At 37.1% G+C, this 24,488-nt stretch overlaps 7 protein-coding genes across 7 annotated transcripts; 3 read left to right on the top strand and 4 right to left on the bottom strand.

The window, feature by feature from the left end:
* Positions 4,692-7,907, top strand: LOC105175822 (probable WRKY transcription factor 14). The gene is made up of 3 exons (XM_011098414.2): positions 4,692-5,616; positions 6,287-6,427; positions 6,860-7,907. The coding sequence occupies exons 1-3, from the start codon at positions 5,006-5,008 to the stop codon at positions 7,494-7,496; spliced, it is 1,389 nt and encodes a 462-aa protein (XP_011096716.1). The 5' UTR covers positions 4,692-5,005; the 3' UTR covers positions 7,497-7,907.
* On the top strand, positions 10,864-13,224 carry LOC105175820 (C-factor). Its single transcript, XM_011098413.2, has 6 exons — positions 10,864-11,323; positions 11,735-11,887; positions 12,051-12,144; positions 12,267-12,349; positions 12,601-12,754; positions 12,844-13,224. The coding sequence occupies exons 1-6, from the start codon at positions 11,168-11,170 to the stop codon at positions 13,077-13,079; spliced, it is 876 nt and encodes a 291-aa protein (XP_011096715.1). The 5' UTR covers positions 10,864-11,167; the 3' UTR covers positions 13,080-13,224.
* Positions 13,196-13,839, bottom strand: LOC105175819 (non-specific lipid-transfer protein D, cotyledon-specific isoform-like). Its single transcript, XM_011098412.2, has 2 exons — positions 13,429-13,839; positions 13,196-13,349 (listed from the first exon to the last, which is right to left on the bottom strand). The coding sequence occupies exons 1-2, from the start codon at positions 13,767-13,769 to the stop codon at positions 13,340-13,342; spliced, it is 351 nt and encodes a 116-aa protein (XP_011096714.1). The 5' UTR covers positions 13,770-13,839; the 3' UTR covers positions 13,196-13,339.
* On the bottom strand, positions 13,968-16,707 carry LOC105175817 (pentatricopeptide repeat-containing protein At4g20770). The gene has a single exon (XM_011098410.2). The coding sequence runs from the start codon at positions 16,524-16,526 to the stop codon at positions 14,238-14,240; it is 2,289 nt and encodes a 762-aa protein (XP_011096712.1). The 5' UTR covers positions 16,527-16,707; the 3' UTR covers positions 13,968-14,237.
* Positions 16,828-19,634, top strand: LOC105175818 (alpha N-terminal protein methyltransferase 1). Its single transcript, XM_011098411.2, has 8 exons — positions 16,828-17,121; positions 17,234-17,378; positions 17,722-17,780; positions 18,168-18,287; positions 18,650-18,751; positions 18,902-18,956; positions 19,150-19,247; positions 19,337-19,634. Exons 1-8 carry the CDS (start codon positions 16,861-16,863, stop codon positions 19,460-19,462), a joined length of 966 nt encoding a protein of 321 aa, XP_011096713.1. The 5' UTR covers positions 16,828-16,860; the 3' UTR covers positions 19,463-19,634.
* Positions 20,629-21,630, bottom strand: LOC105175942 (transcription factor bHLH52). Its single transcript, XM_020698427.1, has 2 exons — positions 20,929-21,630; positions 20,629-20,840 (listed from the first exon to the last, which is right to left on the bottom strand). The coding sequence occupies exons 1-2, from the start codon at positions 21,628-21,630 to the stop codon at positions 20,652-20,654; spliced, it is 891 nt and encodes a 296-aa protein (XP_020554086.1). The 3' UTR covers positions 20,629-20,651.
* LOC105175816 (probable LRR receptor-like serine/threonine-protein kinase At4g30520) lies at positions 22,285-24,329 on the bottom strand. The gene is made up of 2 exons (XM_011098409.2): positions 23,041-24,329; positions 22,285-22,944 (listed from the first exon to the last, which is right to left on the bottom strand). Exons 1-2 carry the CDS (start codon positions 24,263-24,265, stop codon positions 22,577-22,579), a joined length of 1,593 nt encoding a protein of 530 aa, XP_011096711.1. The 5' UTR covers positions 24,266-24,329; the 3' UTR covers positions 22,285-22,576.

Below are 24,488 nucleotides of genomic sequence, written 5' to 3'. Positions count from 1 at the left end.
AATAATAACCAATTGAATTGAAAAAAAAAAAAAAAAAAAAAAAAAAAAAAAAGATACTGCTTGGGTCCAAATTGGGTACATAGATCCATGGGTATTAATGGATAGAGACCTACCCAGACTCAATTTATAATTTTTTTATGGGTTTGAATTTGGACCTGGGTCTAAAAATACAATGAGTCTGATAAATTATGTTATGGGTTTGTATAGGATCGTACCATATCCATTGACACACTTTGTTGCATTTATTATTTTTTGTGGAAATTAATATAAGGGGTATGCAAAATGAAATAAATGGTGTGGTGCATTAATGTTAATATTATTAGGATTTACCTAACATAGAGATTGGTGGCACGGCGGTATTATTGTCCGCGCATATATGTTTGTGTGGAAAAGGACCTGGTGGATTGCATTTATTTAATTACAGGAATCCCCATTTATTGCTGGATTTTTTACACAAAATAAAAATAATTAGTGACTGAGTGCTGTATATCTCTTTATACAAGGTAAGTGAATCATTCTTCACCTCTATAAATTGGCTCCTCTCCATTCCTTCTTCCTCATCACTTGCAGCCCCACAGGCATGCATATCTACTCTATTCCCTTCCCTTCTCTGTGTAGAAATTAAAGGTTTGTGGAAGGTGAAATGGGATGGTGATGGGACATGCCTGGCTCCCTGTATGCCACTCGGCTATGCCAATCTCGTTGATAGATTGGCTGAATCGGGTGGCGTATGAGGAGTCAAGCATGTCGTGAAATTCACGTCCCTCGTCCCCCTTTCGCTGCCTTTAGATCTTCCTGAGGTACAAATGCTTCTGCATGCGTATTTAATTTTTCATTGTTTGAAGAAGAGTAGAATGCTACGTGACTGATTTTTTTTGGTTTGATTCCAAGTTCGTAGACAAGGCTACTGTAGTAGTTGTACTTGCAGGTAACCAAGTCCCAATGGTGTGAACCGTGACGAGAAGAGGCGGGTCAGGGAGAGATATCAGAATGTGCACTACTTTTGTATATATGCAATTACTTAATTTAATTTTGTCCGGAAATAATTGAATAATAAATTTCAAGATTCTGTATTTATTGATATTAATTCACGTGTAAAATTTTCTTAAATGAGCAATTATTTTATCTATTTAATTTTCAATGTGGTTGTAATTTTTGGATGGAAGTCCATAAATATTGTTGGTGATGATGATAAAAATTTAAGGAAAAGATTCTCACAAGGTGATGTGTTGGGTAATTGAATTTGGGCTTTTTCAGATTAACACAACGCCATGTAAGGGCCCAATCTACAAAGCCCAGCCCAGCCCAATTAACACTTAAAAACCAGCTACATATATCCAAATCCAATTACAGAGAAAGAACAATTCTGTAATTAATTGGCTATAATTGATTGATTTAGGTACGAGATAGATGTCCTTTTGGGAAGGGGTGTCCGCGTTTATAAGCGACATGTTGGGATATGCAAAGTGCAGACACAACATTTAGTAAAAATGTTCCCTACGTGATAAGGATGATTAACCAAAACATTAATTAATTAAAAAAGTATATGCACGTAGTTGTAGCTTTGGTTTTTCAGGAAAAATGCACAAACTCATAATAGGTAGGTGGGGTTATTGGGATCTCAAAATGGATCCCCAAAGTTATGCCAAAAACCACTCATCTTCTCTCCAATGGAAGTAAAGGTTCTATCATATTTGTTAAAATATTACACATTTATCCAACTCCCAATCTCAATCTCCCACACTATCCCCTATGCAACCCACTCTTTAATATATATTTATCTTCTTCCCATTTTTTCTGTAAAACTTATTATTTTTCACATGCAAATTTAAGTGGATGGATTATTTTATAAAAGTAAATATATAAATTAATTCTGCAGTGTGTATTAGTATTTTAAGCATCTCGTTATACTTGAATTAAAATGGTGTGTTTAATTATCTTCTCCAGACAAATTAATTACAGTAGAAGAATTAAATTAATTGCGAATTAACGCATTTAATGAGTTAAATCCGAGCTATAGAATTTGGTGATGATGAACTCCCACTTCTTGGACTAAATTAAAAAAGAAAAAAGAAAAAAAGAAATCATTGATGTGCCCACATATATAGTAATTAATAAAAAAATCTTGGACGACAAATTAATATAGGCCGGGGTGGTGGGTGATGAATCATGAGCGTCCACATAGAGGGGATTGAACAGCGAAGATGAAGGTGTGAGAGTTGAGGTGGGCGGTAGGACGTCAGGCGGTGGCTGCCGGTCAGGCAAGTGTCCCGCGTGCGGATCAACACAAAACCAAAAAAAGACTTTCGACCACGACTTTAATCCATGGCTAGTCTTAATTAATTAATGAGAAATTAGTGGTAAGCATCGAGGCATGGTTGTCATTAATTATTAGGATGACTCACTGCCTTTATTAATTCTATAATAATTAACAAATGGGATTAATGTTAATATTAATATAATGATTGTGGATCACATGGAAGGATGCTTCTACTTCTGATCAGTTTCAAATTTTTAAGAGGACAAATTCTGTGTCAGAGAATCCCAGTCCTAACACATCACTTGTTTTCTTGTGAGGTTTTTGTTTTCATGCATGAACATGGGATGTGCACATATTGTCTCTAGTTAGTACCCTCTCACCCCCATATTAATGACTTAATATTTTTTTGGGGGTATGGACCACCTACAAATCCTACAACTAGAGCACCTCCAATTTCCACACTTTTTTTTTTTTTAATTAAAAAAATATCTGGGAATTTGTGATTTAACGATAGAAATGAAATTCATCAAGAAGATGAAATTTAAAAAGAAAATAAATTAAATTATTTAATATGTGATGAGGAATTAATTAGCTAAGTAGGTACATAGAGTCGTTTGCAGCATTCTTGAATTCCCAAATTCATGTGCTTGAATTTAATTTTGATTGCAGATTCGTTACCATTATCTTCACTTTCACATGATCACTTGCTATTAATTAATTATTACTGAATTTTACAGTCTTTGAATTAAATAAATAAACTTGAGGTAATTGGTTGAATATAAATCTGATGAGTTGGGTTCTGAACCCACCCTATCCGTTTACTAGCATTGGAGAGATTATGTACGGCACATGTAACATTGTTAATGCCAATTACATGCTCTTGTACGTAAATCCATTGCTACTGCATCTAACAACAAAAATTTGATCAATCTTCTTTAAAATTGCCGGACAACCCTAAGTAAGTTCGAGCAATTGGCTCTCGGATTTTGCTGACCTTTTGGCTTATTTGCATGTAAAGATATTAGCAGTTCCTGTGCATGTAATAATTATATCGTATTAATATAAGTATGTTTGTCTTTGTTCAAAAAACGTTGTTAATGTGAAATCTGCATTTCTAATGAACCTTATATAGTTAAATTAAGAAAGGTGTTTTTTTGCTAATAATATAAATATTAATGTTGAACAGTGGATTTTAATAACGTCCCATCAAACGCAAAGAGGTCGGTGACATACTCCACGGCCATTGGCCCATAAGAACTTACAGTATTTTTCAAACATACTACTCAAGAGCCACCTCCGCATGGGCCCACATGATTTTTTAATTATTTATTATATGTATCTGTGTACGTATATTGATGTATGTGTATACGTATGCATACGTGTGTAGTTAATTTACAATCATGTTCATCAAATCTTGATATCTGTTTCTTTTACAAATTCTTGGAGTTAATTAAGTAGTCCTAATTATGGATTAAAACCATGTGTTAGGAGGAATTAGTTTGGATGTTTTATCAATCTGGTATTATATATCCGATATTTATTTAATATATATTAAAATTTTTTTGAATGTGGTATTAATCAGATTGAATGTTATAATTGATTAAAAATATCATTACAAAAAAAATAAATTTTTACTACACTATAAATGGCCACAAACTTAAAAATATGGTAAATTGATACCATTAACCATAGTCAAATAAAATCAATGTGAGAATTTTAATTTTTATCATGATTAATCAATATTTATTATGATTTTTAGAAATGACCAGAATATTGTCATATGTTAGCTATGGCTAATGTTTTACTTGCAGAAACAATGATTAATGACCATTGTGAAACTATAATTAAATTATATTCATAAATCATAATAATTGAATATTGTGAAAAATCATATTTCTATTATAAAAAATTAATGTGCAGTATTTGGGAAATATAGACAATATTCTAGAGAAAAATAATATACCAATCTTGTCTCTTTTATTTATTTATTTTATTGAAATTCTTTAAAAGAAGATTATATATATATATATATATATATGTTATGTATGGAGTTAATGGCATTTTGGGGCGGAGGGAGATGTAAATAGGTAGAAAGGTTTGTCCTAGAATTGCGGCTACTTGCCGCCTCTTTACTTTTCCGTTACTTGTTTCTGAAAATTAAAAAAGAAAATTATAAAAGGAGTTAATTTCTATGCATTTATTTATTGTGCGGAAAACAACAAAAAGGGATATGGGCCAAGTAAGAGATTAGATGGATTGATGAGATGGTGAAGAACAAAAATATGTTAAAATAATAATAATAATATTGTTAAAATTAACGGAAACAGGTGCACAGATTTGACCCTCTCTATGTCTATTTTTTCCATTGTAAATATTAAAGAAACAAAGAGAACATGAAGGCTGTTAGATTAATACCATTATTATTATTAACTTGTTCTAAACTCTTTCCTCTTCTCTGCTGGTTGCGTATGGAATAGAGCTGTTTCATATCAAAAGTCAGCGTCTTCGTCTTCCTCTCTCTCTCTCTCTCTCTCTCTCTCTCTCTCTCTACAACAACATTTGGTCCGGTCTTAATTTGTTCTTGTCTCAACTTTGAGGAAAAAAGTAAACAAAATCATCCTTCACTTCATCGAGAACTATATACCCTAATCAAGAACTGCATGTTCTTTACGTTTGTATTGTTTGGTGCAAAAACATGCCAGAGCTGAACCCAAGTCAAATGACACGGTGTTTTGATTGAGTATCATGTGCAGTCAATTCTTGAAGAGGATGGAGAATTATCAGGGCGATTTAACTGACATAATACGAGCAAGCGGCGGCGGCAGCAGCATAGCAGGCGGAAACACAGCAGCTGAACCGGCCGCGGCGCCCCACAGCTGGCAATTTCCAACAAGCAATCCCGTTAACTATTCTACCGACCCGCCTGAAGATTTTGGCGATCCGTTTACCCACTTGAGAGATCCACTCCTCCATGATATCGACACCCCAGTATCAGGATTCTTCCACAACTCCAATATCATCAAGCCTAGCTTTGAAGAAACAGGAAATACTGCTGGAGGGTTTGCTAAGGGTAGCATCAATCTTGCTCACAGAATTCCTGATGATGAGATGGAAAGACCGGCTTCAAATATTTTTTCAAGGATGCTGCAGATCGCTCCTACTACAAAGTTGCCAGTTTCTCCGTGTGATTCTCCGGCGGTGGTGGCGGCTGCTTCCCCGAGGGGGTTAGAGGGTCCTCCTGTATTAGTTCCTAACAGCACTCACACTTTGATTTCACCAAATAGCTCCAGTGGGTGCTTGGTGGAGAGCCCAGGCCTGCAGATCTCGTCTCCGCGAAATACGGGCATCAAGAGAAGGTGGGGTTTTTTTGTTTTTTTTTCCTTCTTGAAATGATGATTAATATCTAAATCAAACTCTAAACGCGTTTAGATATTCAATGCAACTACAAATTCATTGAAAAGCACAGCGGGTTTCTTTAATTAACAGTTGTTTTTTGAGTTTTGGGGAGATTAACTCCAGCTTGTATTGAACTCGGGCCATCACATGTTGAGGATCTCAAAATAGGGTTTTTGCTTTTAATGAGTCAAAGAATATGTAGTTTCTATGCGACGCTTCCAAAAAAAAAAAGAGAAAGAAAAGAAAAAACGTGGTTTTTAATCAAATCTTCATAACTTTTAACCTGATTACCTGCAGAAAAGTTAATGAAATTTCCGGCAGTGCGTGTCCCATTTTGATCAGACTTTGCTTTCATGTTACTGTAATCTGTATCCCACCACTGCAGATCTCTGTGGTTTCATCTGTTAAGTCTTTCAAATTCTCCATCATATTCGGCTTTTTCAAGAAAAACAAAAAAGGGTGGACTGCAGAACTACTGAACGTGCAGTTCTGACAGTGAACACAGAAAAATTATCTGTTCCACAAACAAAGACATAATTAGTTAGTTGTTGTTGCACCCACTTTCTGAATAAATTCACTTGGGAGTTTGCTTCATGACAAATCTGTGCTGGTTTTTCGTGCAATCTGCAGGAAGAGTCAAGCGAAGAAGGTAGTTTGTATACCGGCTCCAGCACCTGCAAACAGCAGGCCCAGTGGAGAAGTTGTTCCCTCAGATCTTTGGGCATGGAGAAAGTACGGGCAGAAGCCTATCAAGGGTTCCCCTTATCCAAGGTAAGCTTATTCCTGTATAACGAATGAATACTTCCTGCAAATCTTCTCCTCAATATCTTGGAACTTTAGGTTTAAGGTTAATTTAGCTATATATATATATATGCTGATGCTAAACTTACTTAAGATTGCTAATTTTATGCTTTGGTAGACTAAATCCAAGATCTCTACATTTGATCTGTAATTACGTAGTTACCTCAAACTGATTATTACCCTAAGCTTAAATCGTGTTAATTTGATTCCTGGAAATTGGTCTTATTATTTTAAGTAAAAGTTCTTTAGTGATTCTTTCATATTTTTCCTTAACTGGGAAGCTTAATTTAGGGCAACTTATTCCGGGTTTGCTCAAATTTGGAATTAGCATTTGCTTGCGTATAGAACTCTATTCATCTATTAACATACATGTGTGATGTTCATATATATAAATGGATCCAGGGGTTACTATAGATGCAGTAGTTCAAAGGGTTGCTCGGCGAGGAAGCAAGTAGAACGGAGCCGAACCGACCCGAATATGCTGGTGATCACCTACACTTCGGAGCATAACCATCCATGGCCCACCCAGAGAAATGCTCTTGCAGGCTCCACAAGAGCTCAGCCATCCAAGAGCAGCACCGCCGCTAAAAGTTCACCAAACTCGCAGGCACAGAAAAGCACAAACCCGAAAGAAGAGATGAAGGAATTCAGCACAGAAAAGACAGCAGCGCCCTCATCATCATCCCTTTCTGCAGCCGTGAAAGAGGAGATGCATCAAGATTTGGATCATAACCAGGTGGAGATGGATGATCCGGAATTTGATGAAGGGTTTCCAAATAGCTACAAGCCCACATTGCCAGACTCCAACCATTCAGAAGACAGCTTCTTCGCTGATTTGGAAGAGATTGAGGCTGACTCTTTAGATATATTATTCACGCAAGGATTTTCGGGCGATGATGGGCGAGACGACGACAAGGCCTTGGATCCATTCAGCTTCTACGACTGGGCCACGGGAAACAACACTAGCACTAGTACTTCCACAGGCGGCGGTGGGGGTGGCGCCACCACATCTTATGGAGAAGCAAAGAGGGGCGAATAATTAACTGAGGACATGCATGATGATATGACAACAACAGAAGCCCCCACTCAGAAAAACAGAATCCTATACAAATGTAGAGGTAGCAGAAGTCTGATGATCAGTTTCATTCAAGGTCAAGAGCCATGCATAACTGTGAGTGTGAGTTTCACGTGGGGAAACTTCAAATTATCTCTTCATGATTTGCTATAATTTTAACCTTTACCCACTGGAAATTGAAGTTAAAAAGAAAAAGGGTAAAAGGGATATAGTAATTAAATTAAAGGGTGGTGGAGAGTACGTAGTAAGTAGTAGTCTAGCGAGTCCAAATATATATATATATATATATATATATATAATTTGAAATGAAGTGAAGTGGGCATATGGATGGATTGCTTTTGATGGATGGGACAGAAAGCTGAGGAACAGAAGGTTTCAACAGTTTGAAAAAGTAGATTTTATCAGACATGACTGGAAAGCTCAATGAAGGGATTATGATGTTGGATGGGATTCATGAGATTGCGATTGCAATTCTGCATTCTCCTCCTCCTTCAATTTCATATCAATCCCTAATTACAAAGTACTTTATTCTCAATTGGGGAGGTGTGAGATTGATTGATTGATTTCATGTAGTGATCAGGATCAGTGTATGTATATTGTAGACACCACGAGTACGTACTGCTACAAGCTTTGGGTTCCTCCGCTTTCTGTTCTTTATAATTCTCTTTACACATTATTATATACATCGTCTTTGTCTATTTTTACTTTGTTATTTCTTCTTCTTCCTTTTAATTAATCCGCGCTCTCTAACTTGATCAATTGCTTCATTGACCCCTTTACAAAAGGGTTGCTTCATATTTCACTGTCCAAGTATTCCAGTATGATATCATACATACATATATATGTATATAATCAAGTATTGAGAGATATATAATCATGCTTATATTTCTTACAAAAACACAATGAAATATATATATATATATATATAATTGTGATTAATCTCCAATAATTGATATATATAAATATATGTGGCTATATATAAATATATGTAGTAATTACATGCTCAGGTTTTGTCAAATCAATCAAGTTATAATCAACAAATTCAATTAAGTAGCCCCGGCGACTGCAATTCTAAAGTTCGTGCGGTTCTACTGATTGGGGTCACCTACAGCATTATAATGCGAGTTTTTATTGGAGACACTGTTTGTGGTGATGATGATCTTGATGCGATATAAGTCCCGCTCCTTACAATGACCATCCAATCATTTCACTTCTCCTACTGATCAACTCTCCCGTACTTAAACTCGTGTTTTATAACAAATCCTCTGTCGAACTTTTCCAGTCATTTAGTCAAATTCCCATCATAAGCGCGCCACTCCTACATTTGCACCATCCCAACCCCAAACCACTTAAGCAAAAGACAGATGCCATCTATATAAATACAACATAGATTAGAAACTGTGAATATAATTATCAATTTATAGTTCCACAATGATGAGTTTTTAGAATGTTTATTTTATTGTTACACTATGTGAATAAGATCTGAGTCATTGATTAAAGTATACAAGTCCAGAATATAAAACGCTGTGGGGAAATTATTCCCAGCCTGCTCTTTCTCCTTTTTCTCTTCCCTTTAACATAATTAATTATTGTCCTAATCAACTATTTATATATCTCTTGTATTTAATATCATATCTACTTTTCAAATATTAAATAATCATACAATAACTCATTGCGTCAATATCGTTTTTGTCTTCACTAAATCAAATTAAAGATATATCGAATATTTGAAAGTTCAGTTTAAGAGATATACAAAATGATGGGTCTTAATCTGATAATGAAATCAAATTCTATTTTTTTACTTTTTAGAGTCAAAGTAAGTAACGCAAAGGTTGTGAGAGACAAACGTGGAGCAATGGTTGTGAGAAAAAAAAAATTATAATTATAAAATTATTCAAAAATATTAAATTATTATTTTGATTAATATTTTTTTTTAAAAAAATTAAAAGAATAAATTTGAGTATTTAAAAGTTGGTATGAATAATTAATTTTTTTTTATTAATAGTATAGATATGGTTGTTGTATGATTTTATCATACTAGAACATCCAAATTGGCTTCAAAACCCGAAATTAGGCATGACGATCAATAAACACTATAATTAATTCATAACTCGTATTGAAATAGATGAAAATTTCATATTTTATTAAATTAAAATTCATAATCTTATAGAAATGAAATTTTAATTTTCCGCTCAAATTAAATCTTATGTCCTTATTGACTTAAAATGGATTTAATGCAATTTATGTTTTAAAATGAAGCAATTTATTCTCTCTATCCAGGGGTGTAAGTTGCTTAATTTTAAAAGACACAGGGAGTGGATTGATGCATTTAAAAAATTATAGGAGGATAAATTGCTAATTTTATAAGAGTTATTCGTATAATGGGAAGGAAAAAAGGGAAAAACGAAAAAGAGGCAATTGGCACTCAACATGACCTGAAAAAAGGTAGAAAGCGCACTTAATCCACTTCACACAGTTGATCTCAGTTAAAAGCGCACTTAATGAGGTTAGCACGACTTATATTCCTGTCATTTTTAGTTGGCAGATGAAACGTGGAATGGGATATGCCACAAACTTACTTTTGACTCGCATAAAGTTTTAGGCTTTTACATTAATTTCATCTCTTTGCTTAAACATACGAATCGTAATTAATACTTTAGTCAAATTTTAACATTTATTTTTATTTTTAAATACTGACTCAGATCAAAAATCGAATTTGCTTCGAGAGTAATCCAAATAAAAAATTTGAAGAACATAAAAAGAGCAGAGATTGTTGGGCTCGTTGGATGATTACTGATATGCCAAATGCATCCACTTATTTAGGCAATGTGACATGATCTTGATGCCAGCGTTTATGGCTTAGAAGTTAGATCGTCGGCTCGGGTGTGACCCAACCCAAGTGAGAGAGACGTGAATCACTGTCCTAAATTAATATTTTACCTATATGGGGTATTTTGGCCCTTTCAACAGTAAGTGCAATATATATATCCTTATCAAGATAAATAATTAATGTGTATATATATATATATTAGTATGTGTCGCTCACAAATAAGTATGCAATAATTAAATAAAAATTTTAAAAAATAATTTATATTTAATTTTAAAAATATATTTTTATTGAAGTTAAAAATATTAAAACATACAAAAGAAGGTTAAAAAGTTGAAGCTGTGAAACATGAAAAGGAGGAACAATTTGAAAATTTGGAAGAGTGGGAGTGTAACAATTTAATAAAAAAATAATGAAATTAAATTAAATATTAAAAAATATATAATTTGCAAATAAAAGAAAACGATACTATCACTTAGCAGTTATAGCTTAATAATAAAGCATAAAAAGACTAATGAAAGTATAGTACTCAACGTGGCGATTTTCTCGCCATCGCTTGGCCTACGGCAGTTAACCGAACACCATCGTTTAGCTTCAGAGACTGGGCATCCTGGATCTTCTCCATTGCCAGATTGTCCAATTCTCTACACTTCTATGTAGGACGCATTTACAGTACTTTAAATTAAAGTTGAATTCCTACCGAATTTCTGCTATGAATTGATGTAGATAAGGGAAGTGAAAATTTTTAGATTCTTGAAACTCGATTGTCCACCAAGGTTTTGGTGGAGACTCTCGGAGTTCAGTTACGATGATGAAGCTGAATTCTTTCGGGCAGTGGGTTTTGATGGGTAGGCGATGGCTGAACCCGTTTCCAAGAGCCTGCATGTTTTCTTCTGCCGTCAAACAATGGGAAGGCGGCGTTTCAATGGTTCAAGGTGCCTCCAGAGGCATTGGCCTTGAATTCGTGAGCCCATTTTTCTTTCTTATGAAATGCTTATTTTTGAGCGAATTTTGTGGTTGATTGTTGATATGGATCTTGCTATGACATTCTTAATGTACATTGTCTTATCTGCTCGGATTTTTGTAAAGCCTATGTAAAGGTTTAATCTTTATGTCGAAATTTGTGGAATTGTTATTCTGCTTTGTGCATGATTTCAGCTGATAATGTCCCTGTTTTTTTTAATCACCGGGCGAGTTCGGATGGGTTGGGTTGAATTTTCTTGATTGTTTTAGCCGTCATCAAAAGGATGGGATGATTGCAAAAGCATAAGCTAGTTGTTACATGCCGTGATTCTGTAATGGAGATATTAGTGAATATTTTATTACAATCAAAACACTTTAATTCAGTTTTAGTTCATTTCTTGGCTGCTTTTAGGTTAGACAATTGTTAGAGAAAAGTGACAAAGGACATGTTCTGGCAACATGCCGCAATCCTAAGGGGGCAACTGGGCTTCTGGAGTTGAAGAATAAGTTTGCTGACCGCCTGGATATTCATCAGCTGGATCTCACAATTGATAGAACAATAGAGGTTTTAATAAACTCTCAACACTGCTCTTTCTTTGTCATTACCTGTGATGGATCAGTATGCGGCAAATTCTGTTGCCTGTTGTACTAACTCAGCATTCATATAGATATGATACTTTCTTACCACCTATCACGTTATTCTTCTTATACTTAATATTGATTTTCAGGAAGCAGCAAAGTCCGTGAAAGATAAGTATGGTCGTCTAAACCTCCTCATAAATGCTTCTGGTATCCTCTCAATACCCAATGTTCTGCAGCCAGGTAGAGATTTCAACTAGTTATTTCATCCTAAACAGAGTAGATTCTGATGATGATGGATTGTATGTCATAGAAGCTATATGAGTTTCTATGTGATAGAGTCTTTCATGTGTTGTTCAGTACAGAAACCACATTGAACAAACTTCAGAGGGATTCCTTACTTCTCACCTATGAGGTCAATGCTGTTGGTCCTATTTTGGTTGTCAAGGTATGATCGATTAGCTTCCACTATATCGTCTTATCTAAACAGAGTGGTCTAATATGGAGCTCTTTGAGTAGCTAAAATGAGAGATTTTTTGGAATTTGATTTATGTAATCTGACATTCTGACTAATAAACCTGCATATTTTAAGTCAGTGCCTATTAGCAGATAAAAACATACTATTTCTTATGATTGTGTCATCGCCTTGATTTAGCAACTCATCATTAAAACCTCTCTGCTTACTATTTGCATGAAAAGCACATGTGGCCACTGCTCAAGGTCGGAGGAGGTGCTGGAACCGACAGAGACCACGCAATTGTAGCCAACATAAGTGCTAGAGTGGGATCAATTGGAGATAATGGCCTAGGAGGGTGGCACTCGTATCGGGCTTCTAAGGCTGGACTTAATCAGTGTACCAACTTTTCCTTCTCTGTTATTTAAAATTCTTGAAGTGGTGGTAGTGGTTTTTGCTTCCTGACATCCTTCTCATGAATCTTGCAGTGACGAAGACCGTGTCGGTGGAATTTGCACGCAAGAAAGATCCAATTGTATGTATTCTGTTGCACCCGGGTACAGTAGATACAGATTTATCTAGACCATTTCAGAGCAATGTTCCAGAAGGTAAACTCTTCACCAAAGAGTTTTCAGTCCAGAAGCTACTGAGCATCATCATGAATGCAAAGAGATCTGACAATGGCAAGTTTTTTGCCTGGGATGGTCAAGAGATTCAGTGGTGATACATGACACCACCGAAGTATCTGCTTTAGATTGTAGGATGAACTCATTGTATTAGACTACTTTGTGCTTTTTGTGAGAGAAATGTCTCTTGCCGTGGATTTGATTGACAAGCTTATTGAAATAATCAAAATTCTTATTGCATTACTGTTACAGTGGAAAAAACCACCGGGATATTCTCAATAGAGTACAACGCAGTCTTATTCAGTAGACTTCTACATTTCTAACATGACTTTTGAACCTCTGATCAACTCAGGAGATCTCAGTGGAGCCTGCAAAACCAAACATCAATTAAGAGACCTTTCAAAACAAGTTGGAGTTAGGATTAAAATCAAACTGTCTAGTGCTTACTTCTCGCAGTCGGTGCTCAGGGAAACTGGGAAACCAACTTTGATATTGCAAGCAGCAGGGATCTGGCTCAAGAACCTGTCTTGGACACCCGCAAAGTTCTTGACAGCAGCCTTGAGGCACCTGCAAATGGCCTTCTTGTCATCAACCGTCTTGACGCTCTGAGCAAGCTGTTGCAGGCCAGAGCAGCATGTTGGCGATGGCTTTGGGTCCTTTCCAGTGGCAAATGCAACACATGAGGCTGCCTTCATGTCGACGGTGCCACATGGTATGGCTGCATTGCTCAAATGTGCAAAACAGACTAGGGAGAGGACAACAAACAAGGAGAAGAAAATGCTCTTCATTTTTGTAAAATATTGATGCTCCTTGATATAAAGAATTGACGATGAGTATTGATGACAAAGTTGCTGGTAGGCATTGGGCTTATATAGAGAAGGATAGGGGTTTGGGTTTCATTTTAGTTAGCATTGGATTTTGTGGAGGTTGAGCTTTCCAATACCATCTGATCATATGGATAATGATTTTGCAGGTGCTCTTTTTGGAGTTGGTGAAAGTTAAGAAGCTAATCCTTCTATTCTCCTCATCCCTCTTTTCTTTCTTTTTTCTAATATTCATATCTTTTGGCCAAAAATATTTAGTTTTTCCAGAAGTAATGAACTTCTGTCAATAGCTCAGATATGCCTAACAGAAAATCTTGTTCCTTAAAGATAAAAGAAGGGGAGAGAAAGTGAAAAGGAAAATAATAATTACAATAATGACTATGAGCCACAATGAGAAAATCTCTAAAATTGAAGAAATAATGAAAATCTATTCTAAACCCAGCTATAACCTGGTTCTTTGGAGACCTGCCATTCTTTCATTATTCCTCTAACATCTTTTACATCATCCCATCTATCTAATGATGAATACATATTGGCTAAAAGCGCATAAGGGGCAGAATTATTCCGGTCCAGGCGGAAAAGTTCTCTTGCTGCCCTTCTTGCTAAGTTCACATTCGCATGAACCCTACAAGAACTGAGTAAGACCTCCCAAATAACTGGATCATCTTTGCATGGCATCTTATCTATGATTTCTTCAACTTCACTGAACCGGCCAGCACGACCCAGGGAATCAATAATACAAGTGTAGTGATCACTAAGTGGCTCTAGACCATGTGCTTGCTGCATTGAGTTGAATATTTTTAACCCAGCATCCACCAATCCAGAATGGCTGCAAGCAGTTAAAACAGCTACATAAGTTATAGAATCGGGCTTGAAACCAGTGTGGATCATGTCTCCAAATAAATTAACAGCATCATCCCCACGTCCACTTAGAGCATAGCCATGTATCATCTCATTCCAGGTAACTGTACTTTTAGAGGGCATCATATCGAAAAACTGTCTAGCCCCATCCACATCACCACATTTACAGTACATATCAATCAAGGCAGTTCCTACATAAACATCATTTGCATGTCCATTTTTCACTATCAAACTATGAACCTGCCTCCCTTGAAGCAGAGATGTTAGTGATGAACAGCAGTTCAGTACAGTAGTGTAAGAGAATTCAGTAGGCAGAAGCCCTTTTCCTAGCATTTGCTGAAAGAAATTCAAAGAATCTTTGTCCAATGAATTAAGGGATAAACCTGATAACATAGAATTCCAACAGACTATATCATGTTGGGGCACCGTGTTGAAGATATGTTTTGCCGCTTCTATATTACCACATTTTGAGTAAACACCAATCAGTCCACTGGTAACATACAAATCAGTACAAAACTCAGCCTTCAATAAGGCAGCATGGATTTGCTTTCCACCCTCCAAAAGCCCCATGACCGCGCAAGAACTGAGAACTATAGCAAAAGTAGTTCGATCAGGTCTCACCTTTCTGAACTGCATTTCCCTGAAAAGCATCAGTGCCTCCTGATGGTACTCATTCTGTGAATAGCCTGACAGTATAGCATTCCATGACGTCAAACTTGGTAATGACATACTATTAAATATCTTGAGTCCAGCTTCAACGTCCCCACTTTTCAAGCAAGCAGCAAGCATATTGACATAAGTGATCTCATCAGGCTCAAATCCACAATTCCGCATTCTCTCCATGCACTCCACTGCCTTCTCCTTGTGGTATTGCTTGCCATATCCAGCTATCATAACATTCCATGAAACAACACTGACTTCTAACATACTGTTAAACAACATTTCTGCACACTCCATGTATCCATGTTTTGCATACATATCAAGCAATGAATTGTTTATGTGCAGGTCTCCTTCAAACCCTAGTTTAATAACAAGCCCATGTATTTGTTTGCCATGCATTTTAAGCCCCTTCTCATTGCCATCATTTACAAGAAACTCTTCTACTGCACTTTTGGAACAAACACCCAATACACTTGACAGTGATACACAGTCTATGATCCCCACTCTATGCATTAACCTAAACATGTCAAATGCTTCATCTATGCGGTCACCTTCCACTAACCCCTCCATCATCGAAGTAAATGACACCTCATTATGCTGCGGCAAGTCCTTAAAAACGACAACCGCATCTGCAATAGACTCACACTTCACGTACATTCCCAACAATGCATTGCCCACATACAAATTCGTGTCGAGCCCAAGCTTGATAGCAACTCCATGACACTCTCTCCCGCACTCCACATTGCCCAAACCCCCAGAAGCACTCAAAACACTAGCCAAGGTGAAACGGGTCGGCAGAAAACCGCTCATCCTCATGGAGTAATAACTCCCCAAGGCCTTCTCTCTGTCACCATTTCGTGACGACATGCTAATTATCAAATTCCAAGAAACGGCATTCCCCTCCGGCATCCGATCAAACAATTCATATGCATTATCCAGGTCATTTAATTTGCAATAGGCATTTAAAATAGCGTGGTAAGAGAATATGTTATTTAGAGGCATTTGGTCGAACAGGCGGCGAGCAGCGGCTGTATCGCCGCATTTCGAGTGGAGCTCAATCAGGCGGTTAACGAGGAAGGTGTTGGCAAACTGGTTAGTACGAAGTATATGAGCTTGGACGAGTTTTCCTGCCCTGTGACCTTTATGATCTATCAGAAATTGCAACACATTCGCTAAATAAGCAGCAGTCTTGATTTGCATATCTAATTTAGGTCCCGCCTTCACTTTGGAACCATCATCTCACTTCTTCCTTCCTCTCCTCTCGTCTCTCTTCCTTCTCTTTATAATAAAATACAGCGACGACTGCGAGTGTGATGTTACCTTCTTCTTATTTAGAAAATTACAAATTTCTTCTTAATTTTAATGTTGATTTAATAATAAGCCTATTCTATTAACTTCAGTTAACCTTCCGCAAAACAAAAGGTTGGGCCCGGAAGAAATGTTATTGGGCCACGTTTGGATATCCAACCAAGTGCAAATATCTTAACTGTCTGTTCTGGGTTTTGGTCCGTAGGCCGATGAATTTTCTTTGCTAATGGTACTCTTACTGCACAAAACCCCCGTTTGCATCGTTCTCCCGAGTCACCCATCGTTACCTCACTCTCTGTTGCACGACTCAAGATTGTCCAGAGTAAGCGTGATTACTCCCCTCAAGTGCCTCCAGATGAATGGCCGGGGAGTGGACTCCGAAGGCCGTGAATTCAAGAACGCGGAGGAGATGTGGCGGGAAGAGGTGGGGGACGGCGACCCCCTCAAGAAATCCCAGTGGTACACCCAGGGAGTTGGCTATTGGCAGGTATCTGGACCCTTCGTTTTTTCCATTTTCTATAAGCCCGGATGAGCGTTTGGTTTATGGTACTTAGAAAAGATGTGGGCCTTGTTCTTTTTTGTAATTTTGGGAAGGGAAGGGTGTGGAGGCAACGGTGGACGGAGTGCTAGGAGGGTATGGGCATGTTAATGAACCTGATATAAAGGATAGTGAGGCATTCTTGAATTCCGTTTTGGCTGAAAGATTTCCCGATGCTGGCAGAGGAAGGCGTCTTGTTGCTCTAGGTATATTCTCCCCTTTCCAAGAACGTTAGCACAACTTGAGGAGTTCTTAATTTTCTCACCATGCTTCTTGTTCTTGTTCTTCTATCTTCTTTTCAATATGCAAGAAAGGAGCTGAGCGATCAAGTAATTTGGTCTACGTTGCCTCTTCTCACCTTTCAAATTGATAGTATGGCATTTTATTTTGCATGCTATAAGTTTGTGTGTTGAAGAAAGTAGCACGATGTCGTGCTCTGGTTGGCCAAAAAAATTTGAATGGAAATACTCCAGGGTTCTGATTGGGTATCTTATTGAGATCTTTGTTTGAGTATTTCTTAGAGAATTGATGATTCTATAATCTGTGCAGATTGTGGCTCAGGCATAGGGAGAATCACCAAGAACCTTCTTATTAGATATTTTAATGAGGTACTTCTTTTTCCGCATTACAATATGGAAATATTTCCTTCAACATCTTTGAAGTGCCAAAATCATGTTTTTCTTGAGGGGAGACAATCAACCACGAAGGGAAGACCAATTTTTCCTAGATATGGATGGTTTTACTTTTTATATATATCTTTTTGTCTCCCTTTCCCTTCTTATGTCTGTATCCATCCTTGTTTCACAAAACACATATTGGTAGCCAAAGATGGCATCACACATTATTTCTCTGAAGTTGGCATAGTCCAAGGCATCTATTTGTCGCGGAGAATGGTGATGCATTTCACATGTACCTAAAGTTGTGGTCTGTGATAATGATCTGTAGCTTGTTTAAACTGCAATTTAGCTTTTAATTGTTGACATGTTTCAATCCAGGTTGACCTTCTCGAGCCTGTTTCGCATTTTCTAGATACTGCTCGCAGAAATTTGGCCCCAGAGAATTTGATGGTCACGGAGGAGTACAAGGCTGTCAACTTTTTTTGTGTTCCACTTCAGGTAAGATTTATACATATCATCATAGATAGTACCAAAGGGAATGACCATAGACTTAATTACAACATAGTACAGTTTGCATAAGCAAGTTAGTGCAGCTTTCGACATCAATGAAGTGTACCCCTGCCTGTTTCCTCATATCACCTATCGTTTTTGATTCTATAGCATCAACCATAATAGCGATTCAAGGTTGCATCTCTTTTTATGTAAGCTAGGTGTAACCATTTCCGTTCTTAATGAAATTCCCCGGATTTGGGACTTGGGTCCAAGGAAAGCTTATTTCCGGAGAAACCAAATCATTATTTTCGAGTGCATTTGAATGATAAGTTCTTTATTGTTGAATTCATTTGCTATCCTTATTCTAGGAATTCACTCCCGAGGCAGAAAGGTATGATATTATATGGGTTCAGTGGTGCATTGGGCATCTTTCAGATGATGACTTTGTGTCGTTCTTCAAGAGAGCAAAGGTAAATCGATCCAGTGCCTATGGTGACTGTGTGATGGTTGAACTTCTCTTTGTAAATTATATTTCGTTTGAGCTATTTATGATATATTATATAGATTTCTGTCGAGCATTGCATGGCATGCTTTATTATGCTAACATGTACCTCTTCCAGGCTGGTCTAAAACCTGGTGGGCTTTTTGTTCTGAAGGAGAATATTGCAAGAAGTGGTAACAATCTCATTTCTCCTTTTACCTACTTTTCAAACTATAAATCTCATCACTTCACTTCAATTCAATACTGTACAACTCATATTGCTTCGTGTATGTTGTTTATTCTATTCACTCTTCAAGTTGCTTTTATTTTCTGCTGTGGAACTCCTCATAAAGTAAGATAAACAACCTTTCAATTCCTGTTGTTTAGGTTTTGTGTTGGATAACCAAGACAAGAGCATCACGAGATCGGACTTGTACTTCAAGCAGTTATTCAATCAATGTGGACTGCATATTTACAAAATGAAGGTACAAGTCAAAAGTTTTTCGACTCCCAAATGTGTTATCATGGAGTATGAATAATGAAGTTATTGAAGAAATAAATTATGTGTGGCCAGGATCAAAATGGATTCCCTGATGAATTGTTTGCCGTAAAGATGTACGCCTTGACGACTGAGTTGCCAAAGAGAGTTAACAGTTCCAGATCCAAGAAGCATGTTAACAGACCTGCCATCATCAAATGAAGACATCCTTTTTTCCTCAATTAATTTAGTACCAAACAACATTTGTATGTTTTGTTCACTAGTGCTGTACTGTTTGTGTGCATTCTTGATCTTGGCGTTCAAATATTTCACATGAGTTTAATTGTCTAAATTAATTATTTGATAATCTTTTCGGATGAAATTTGGAGTGAAATCATGTGGTTTACACAAGCTCCTGATGTTACTCAATACCCCTAACTACTTTGACTTTGTCCAAGCACGTCTGCTACGAAAATTATGTTACTGCGCTAGTTATTATTGTATCTGATCTTATCTAGAAGGTTTATTTGTTTGTGTTTTTTTTCTCCCTATTATTATTATTATTATTACAGCATTAAATATTATAGGATGATATTTGGTTAAATAGTTCCAATGAAGTATATAATTAAAAGAAATAAATTGATAATAAATTAGGGATACTTACATTTACCTTTGTTGATGTATGGTGTAATTATGCATAAACTTCTTGTGGTTTGAGAAATTGCACTTGGAATATTCGACATTTGCTTTTGTCTAATCTAATAAATAACATAGAATTTGTTGTAGCAAACAAAAAGCAAAAAAAAAAAATAATGAAAAAATATATTTACCCCAATTGATTTATAAACTTATTGTAGGATTAAGTTTTTTATTGTCAAACTATTCACTTGCTAATGCATTGAGTTATATTTCCACTTACAATAAATCAAAAAGTGGTTAATCGAATGTAAATATAGATTTTTATTTTTTTTTCTAACATCAATAAATTATGTGAACTCTATTAACGAATATATTTATTTATTTTACAAAAACTGTTTGGAATTGGAGTAGAATAATTAAGATGAGTCTGATGAATGAATTAAATCTTGCATTCTTTCCCTCATTTCAGTTTGTAGAGTTATTTACAATGACTTTAAGAAGAAAAACAGATGAGCAATCAATTTACCATTAAGTAAATTTAGAAGTAAGTATCTGACGAAATATATGTCAAAAACTCACATTAACTTAAATTAAGATGTGACTTTATAATTCTTGCAAACCAGGAATTTACAAGAAATGGATCTGGCGACCAAAGTAAAAAACCTAGTACCCTGACATCTGCGGATTAATACAACCAAACAACAGAAAAAACCGAAGTCCTATGCACTAAAGGGCCTAAACTAAGCAACAGAAATCAAAATTGCGCCTCGCTTCACTGCTCCTGTTTCACGATTAACGGTAGCAATTGAGGGTTAGATTTGACGATTTCATGATCACTGCTCAGGTGTTGGACAAACTTGGCCGGAACCAGGCATCTTTCCGTCGAGTACAACTTTTCTTGAATCAGCGGAGACTCGAGAAGAACCCGCAATTCGTCATCACTCTCAAATCCTTCTCTATTCTCCTGCAAATACAATATATTATCACCCACTTTTCCATGTTAGCACAAGAAATTAGATTCCCTTAATTCTTCACGAAATGAAACTGACCTGATTATTTGAAGACATGGATTCAAGAACTCCAACCTGAGCCTGCAAGTACTTGATGTATTTGTAAGCAGCTTGCAACATTTCAGCAGTGTTCATCTTCCGTCCACCCGGAACAAGCTTCCCCAGCTCCTGAGTCTTCTCAGTGATCTTCCTCCGCCTCTGCCGTGCCGCTATGCTCTGCGCCGACAAGCTACCACCAGCACTTGCTTCCTTCTTCGGGCTCTCACTACTATAACTGAAACCTGGTGGAGTTGAAAAATCAGGCAGTGGCAGCACTACGACTTCTGACGTAGGCAGATAATCTTGAAGCTGGGTCAGGCAAGTGTTTGGAACAAGCCCATTGAAGTGAGGAGGGTTAAACATCTGAGTGTAAATATCTTCATAACCACATCCGGCGGCCTTCTGGCGTTTGGGATTGTGCTGGTGGGGCTCAAATTCTTGCTGGAGTGAACAGGGTTGTGTTGGGATGCAGTTTAAGTTATCAGAAGTAACTCCAGTACTACTAGTAGAGAAGTCATATAGAAGAGAATTAGAACATTCCGAGTAAAACAAGTCATTGGTCTCAAAGAGATGGTCGATATTGGGGAACGGTAGGGGCTCCGGCGGCAGCTCTGCCTCTGTCTGTAATGGATCAACGAAGCTCATAATGTCTGCGTCCAACTGCTGAAATGCTCCCCAGTTTGAGTAGTAGCTCAAAGCCATTGCTGAAATTATATTACAGACCTGCGTATCTGCATGAAAGAAGTTGAGCACTAGAAGTAGAAATGGAGGGAAAGTTAAAACATGTGAAGTAAAAGAAGATATTGTAGGAGAGAATACCTGAGGGTGATTCTTTTGTCTTTTACTACCACTAGTTTGAATATCAGTAGACCTAAACGAAAAACTACCAGTGAAGAGAGAGAGAGAGAGAGAGAGAGAGAGAGGACGTGGGGGCGGGGGTTATTGGATTGGGAGGAGATAATATGTAATATGGTCATTAAAACGGGTAACTAATTCCTAATTATTAGGAGGGCATAATGAGCTTTTAGGGTTAATTATTGGCGGCTGATTTCTCCTCTAACCGTTACTTCATGACCTACAAGTTCTAAAAAAATGAAACTTTCTCATTCTTTTTAATTAATTACCATTGTAGCCTATGTAGATGTTTTTGTTTTTTTTTTAACCTTGAAATAGGACTATTAATAAAACCAAGGAAAAAAAACGTAACTAAAAGTTTTGGTAGTTTAATGTTTTTATTCTTAATGAGATGAAATATAGCATTAATTTCAGAAGAATTTTAACGTAGTTTGCAAGAGGCATTAATTTAGGTTCTTAATATTGAATTTCAGTCTGTTAATAGGTAAAAACTGCGTGCTCATATACATTGTGCAGAGAACAATTTGTGTACATAATTAATACATACTGATGATGTGCGGTAATAACAAGAAATTCTTTTTCTGTTAAAAACAGATGATTACGCACTGCTGATGCGGATTAGATCCTCGTCTTCTCCTGATGGATTATTAATCATCAGCAAGTGATCAGTACCCGGAGAACATGTAATTAGATAAGCGTTCCTGGAAATGTTGTTGCATAACTGAGGCTTTTGAGTGTTTTGAGTTTACATGTTGCATACATATGGGCTAATTATAGCAGTAATGCTTAAAAGTTATTCAACTCCTCTGTGATGCACATGCTGACGGTCTCTGCCGCCTCTCTCTACACGGGAAGTCTTACGGTCCCCTGATGCTGAAGATATTGCCGTTGAGGAAATGTCTGATAGAAGATCACAGATTCTATCCCAGCTCGGTTGATGGCTTTTTGATACATCTATGCATGTCAATCCAAATTCAAGAACCTCTGCTGCCTCAGAAACAATCTCTACCCTCTTCTTCATTCTCTTGTCAATCACATTCTCCACGTTATCAGGGTAATTCGATTTCACCCACTCAACAATGTCTACAGACTTTTCAAGCTCTTTCGCGGCCCTCCTATTTGTAACTATCTCCAACATGAACATTCCAAACTCATATGTTTCTGCATGCAACCACGACAGTTTAACATGAATTTAGCACTATTAAGATGGGTAAACCATAAAATGTATATGACTAATAAATCATAGTTGGGACTTACTCTTTGTGCTGCTGTGATGATCATCAAGTAATTTGAACCTTGTTATGAGCGGTTCTCCATCTACAGACAGCATCATGTTTCTTGTTTTGAGGTTGTACCCAACCTGTGGCCATTCTTCATGCAAATAACAAACCCCTGCCGCAATTCCTAATATTACTTGTACCCTTTGCTTCCATGGAGGATTACATGTTGAAAGCCATGTCTCAATGTTCTGTCCATCTACCCATTCAGTTACAATGGCCATCAATCTACGGCTATCGCACCACCCCAATACAGGGACTATGTTCTTATGCTGTAACTGAACAAGAATCTTGCAATGTTCGACGAATCTCCTTCGATTCTCTATTGACATTGTATCCAGATAAATCTCAACTCTTACTTCACTTCCATCCCTCAATACTCCTCTGTATACACTAGCTCTACCATTTCTCCCCACCAAATTTCTTACTGAAAATCCATCAGTTGCTGCCTTGAGAATTGACGGCGTAAACATGTGTCTGTTGCGCCTCCGAAAGAAACAGAGCCAACCCCAGAAAACCACCATTACTAACACAAGAACTGGAAAACCAACCAATAGAAGCACAGCCTTGATCCTGAACTCTTTGTGATTCGGAACAAGACCCGAACGAACGAAACTCGTCGAATTGAAACGCTCGAAAAAGTGTGAATCAGAGATTCTACACTCAGTAAAGTCATTATAAGATAAGTTAAGAAACGTGAGATTTTCCAACAGGGAAAAGTTGTGAATAGGCAGATCACCAGAAAGGTTATTGTGGCTCAAATCCAGGGCCTGGATTTGAGAACAGTAAAAAACATCAGTTGGGAAATTACCCTTGAGAGAATTGTTGGAGAGATCAATGGATAGTATGGTTAAGGGGCAGTATTTCCAGAAGAAGGTGAAAGATAGATAAAGCGGTGCTATTTTCGGTTGGGAGTGAAGGTCAATTTTGGGAAAGGATTCGACGCAGTTGGGATTACTGGAAATGTTGCATAAATGGCTTGCAACAATGGTGGACTTGAAAATTTGGTGAAGATCAAAAGGGGTTGAGTTGCAGTATCTGAGAGAAGGGTTTCTGAGGCAGTTGTTGATAATTGTGGAGTTGAAGTCTGGCGGTGGCTGCAAGTTGTCGAGGTCCTCAACCACTGTCGCTGTAAATATTACAGGAATTGAGATTGATAAAAGTGCAGTCAAGAGATGAAGAGAATCTGCAGAGATGGAAGCCATTGAGACAATATGGGTGTCCGCATAAATGCTGATGATTTTGCATCTTAGAGCAAACTGTAAAACGTAGCCGCGGCGGTTGCAGGCAGTTTGGCAGCGGTTTGCGGCTGAAGTAAACGAAGTTACAGGGAGTTTTCCTTGTGTATTTTCTTCACTTATTTATGATATTCAAGCTTTATTTCTTATCTGTCTCTAATTCTAGTGTTCTACTTCATCTTTTTAGGGA

Source organism: Sesamum indicum, linkage group LG12, assembly GCF_000512975.1.
Source record: "Sesamum indicum cultivar Zhongzhi No. 13 linkage group LG12, S_indicum_v1.0, whole genome shotgun sequence".
NCBI classification, from domain to species: Eukaryota; Viridiplantae; Streptophyta; class Magnoliopsida; order Lamiales; family Pedaliaceae; genus Sesamum; species Sesamum indicum.
Note: the sequence above shows the minus strand (reverse complement) of the source record. Positions and strands in the feature narration are given on the sequence as shown.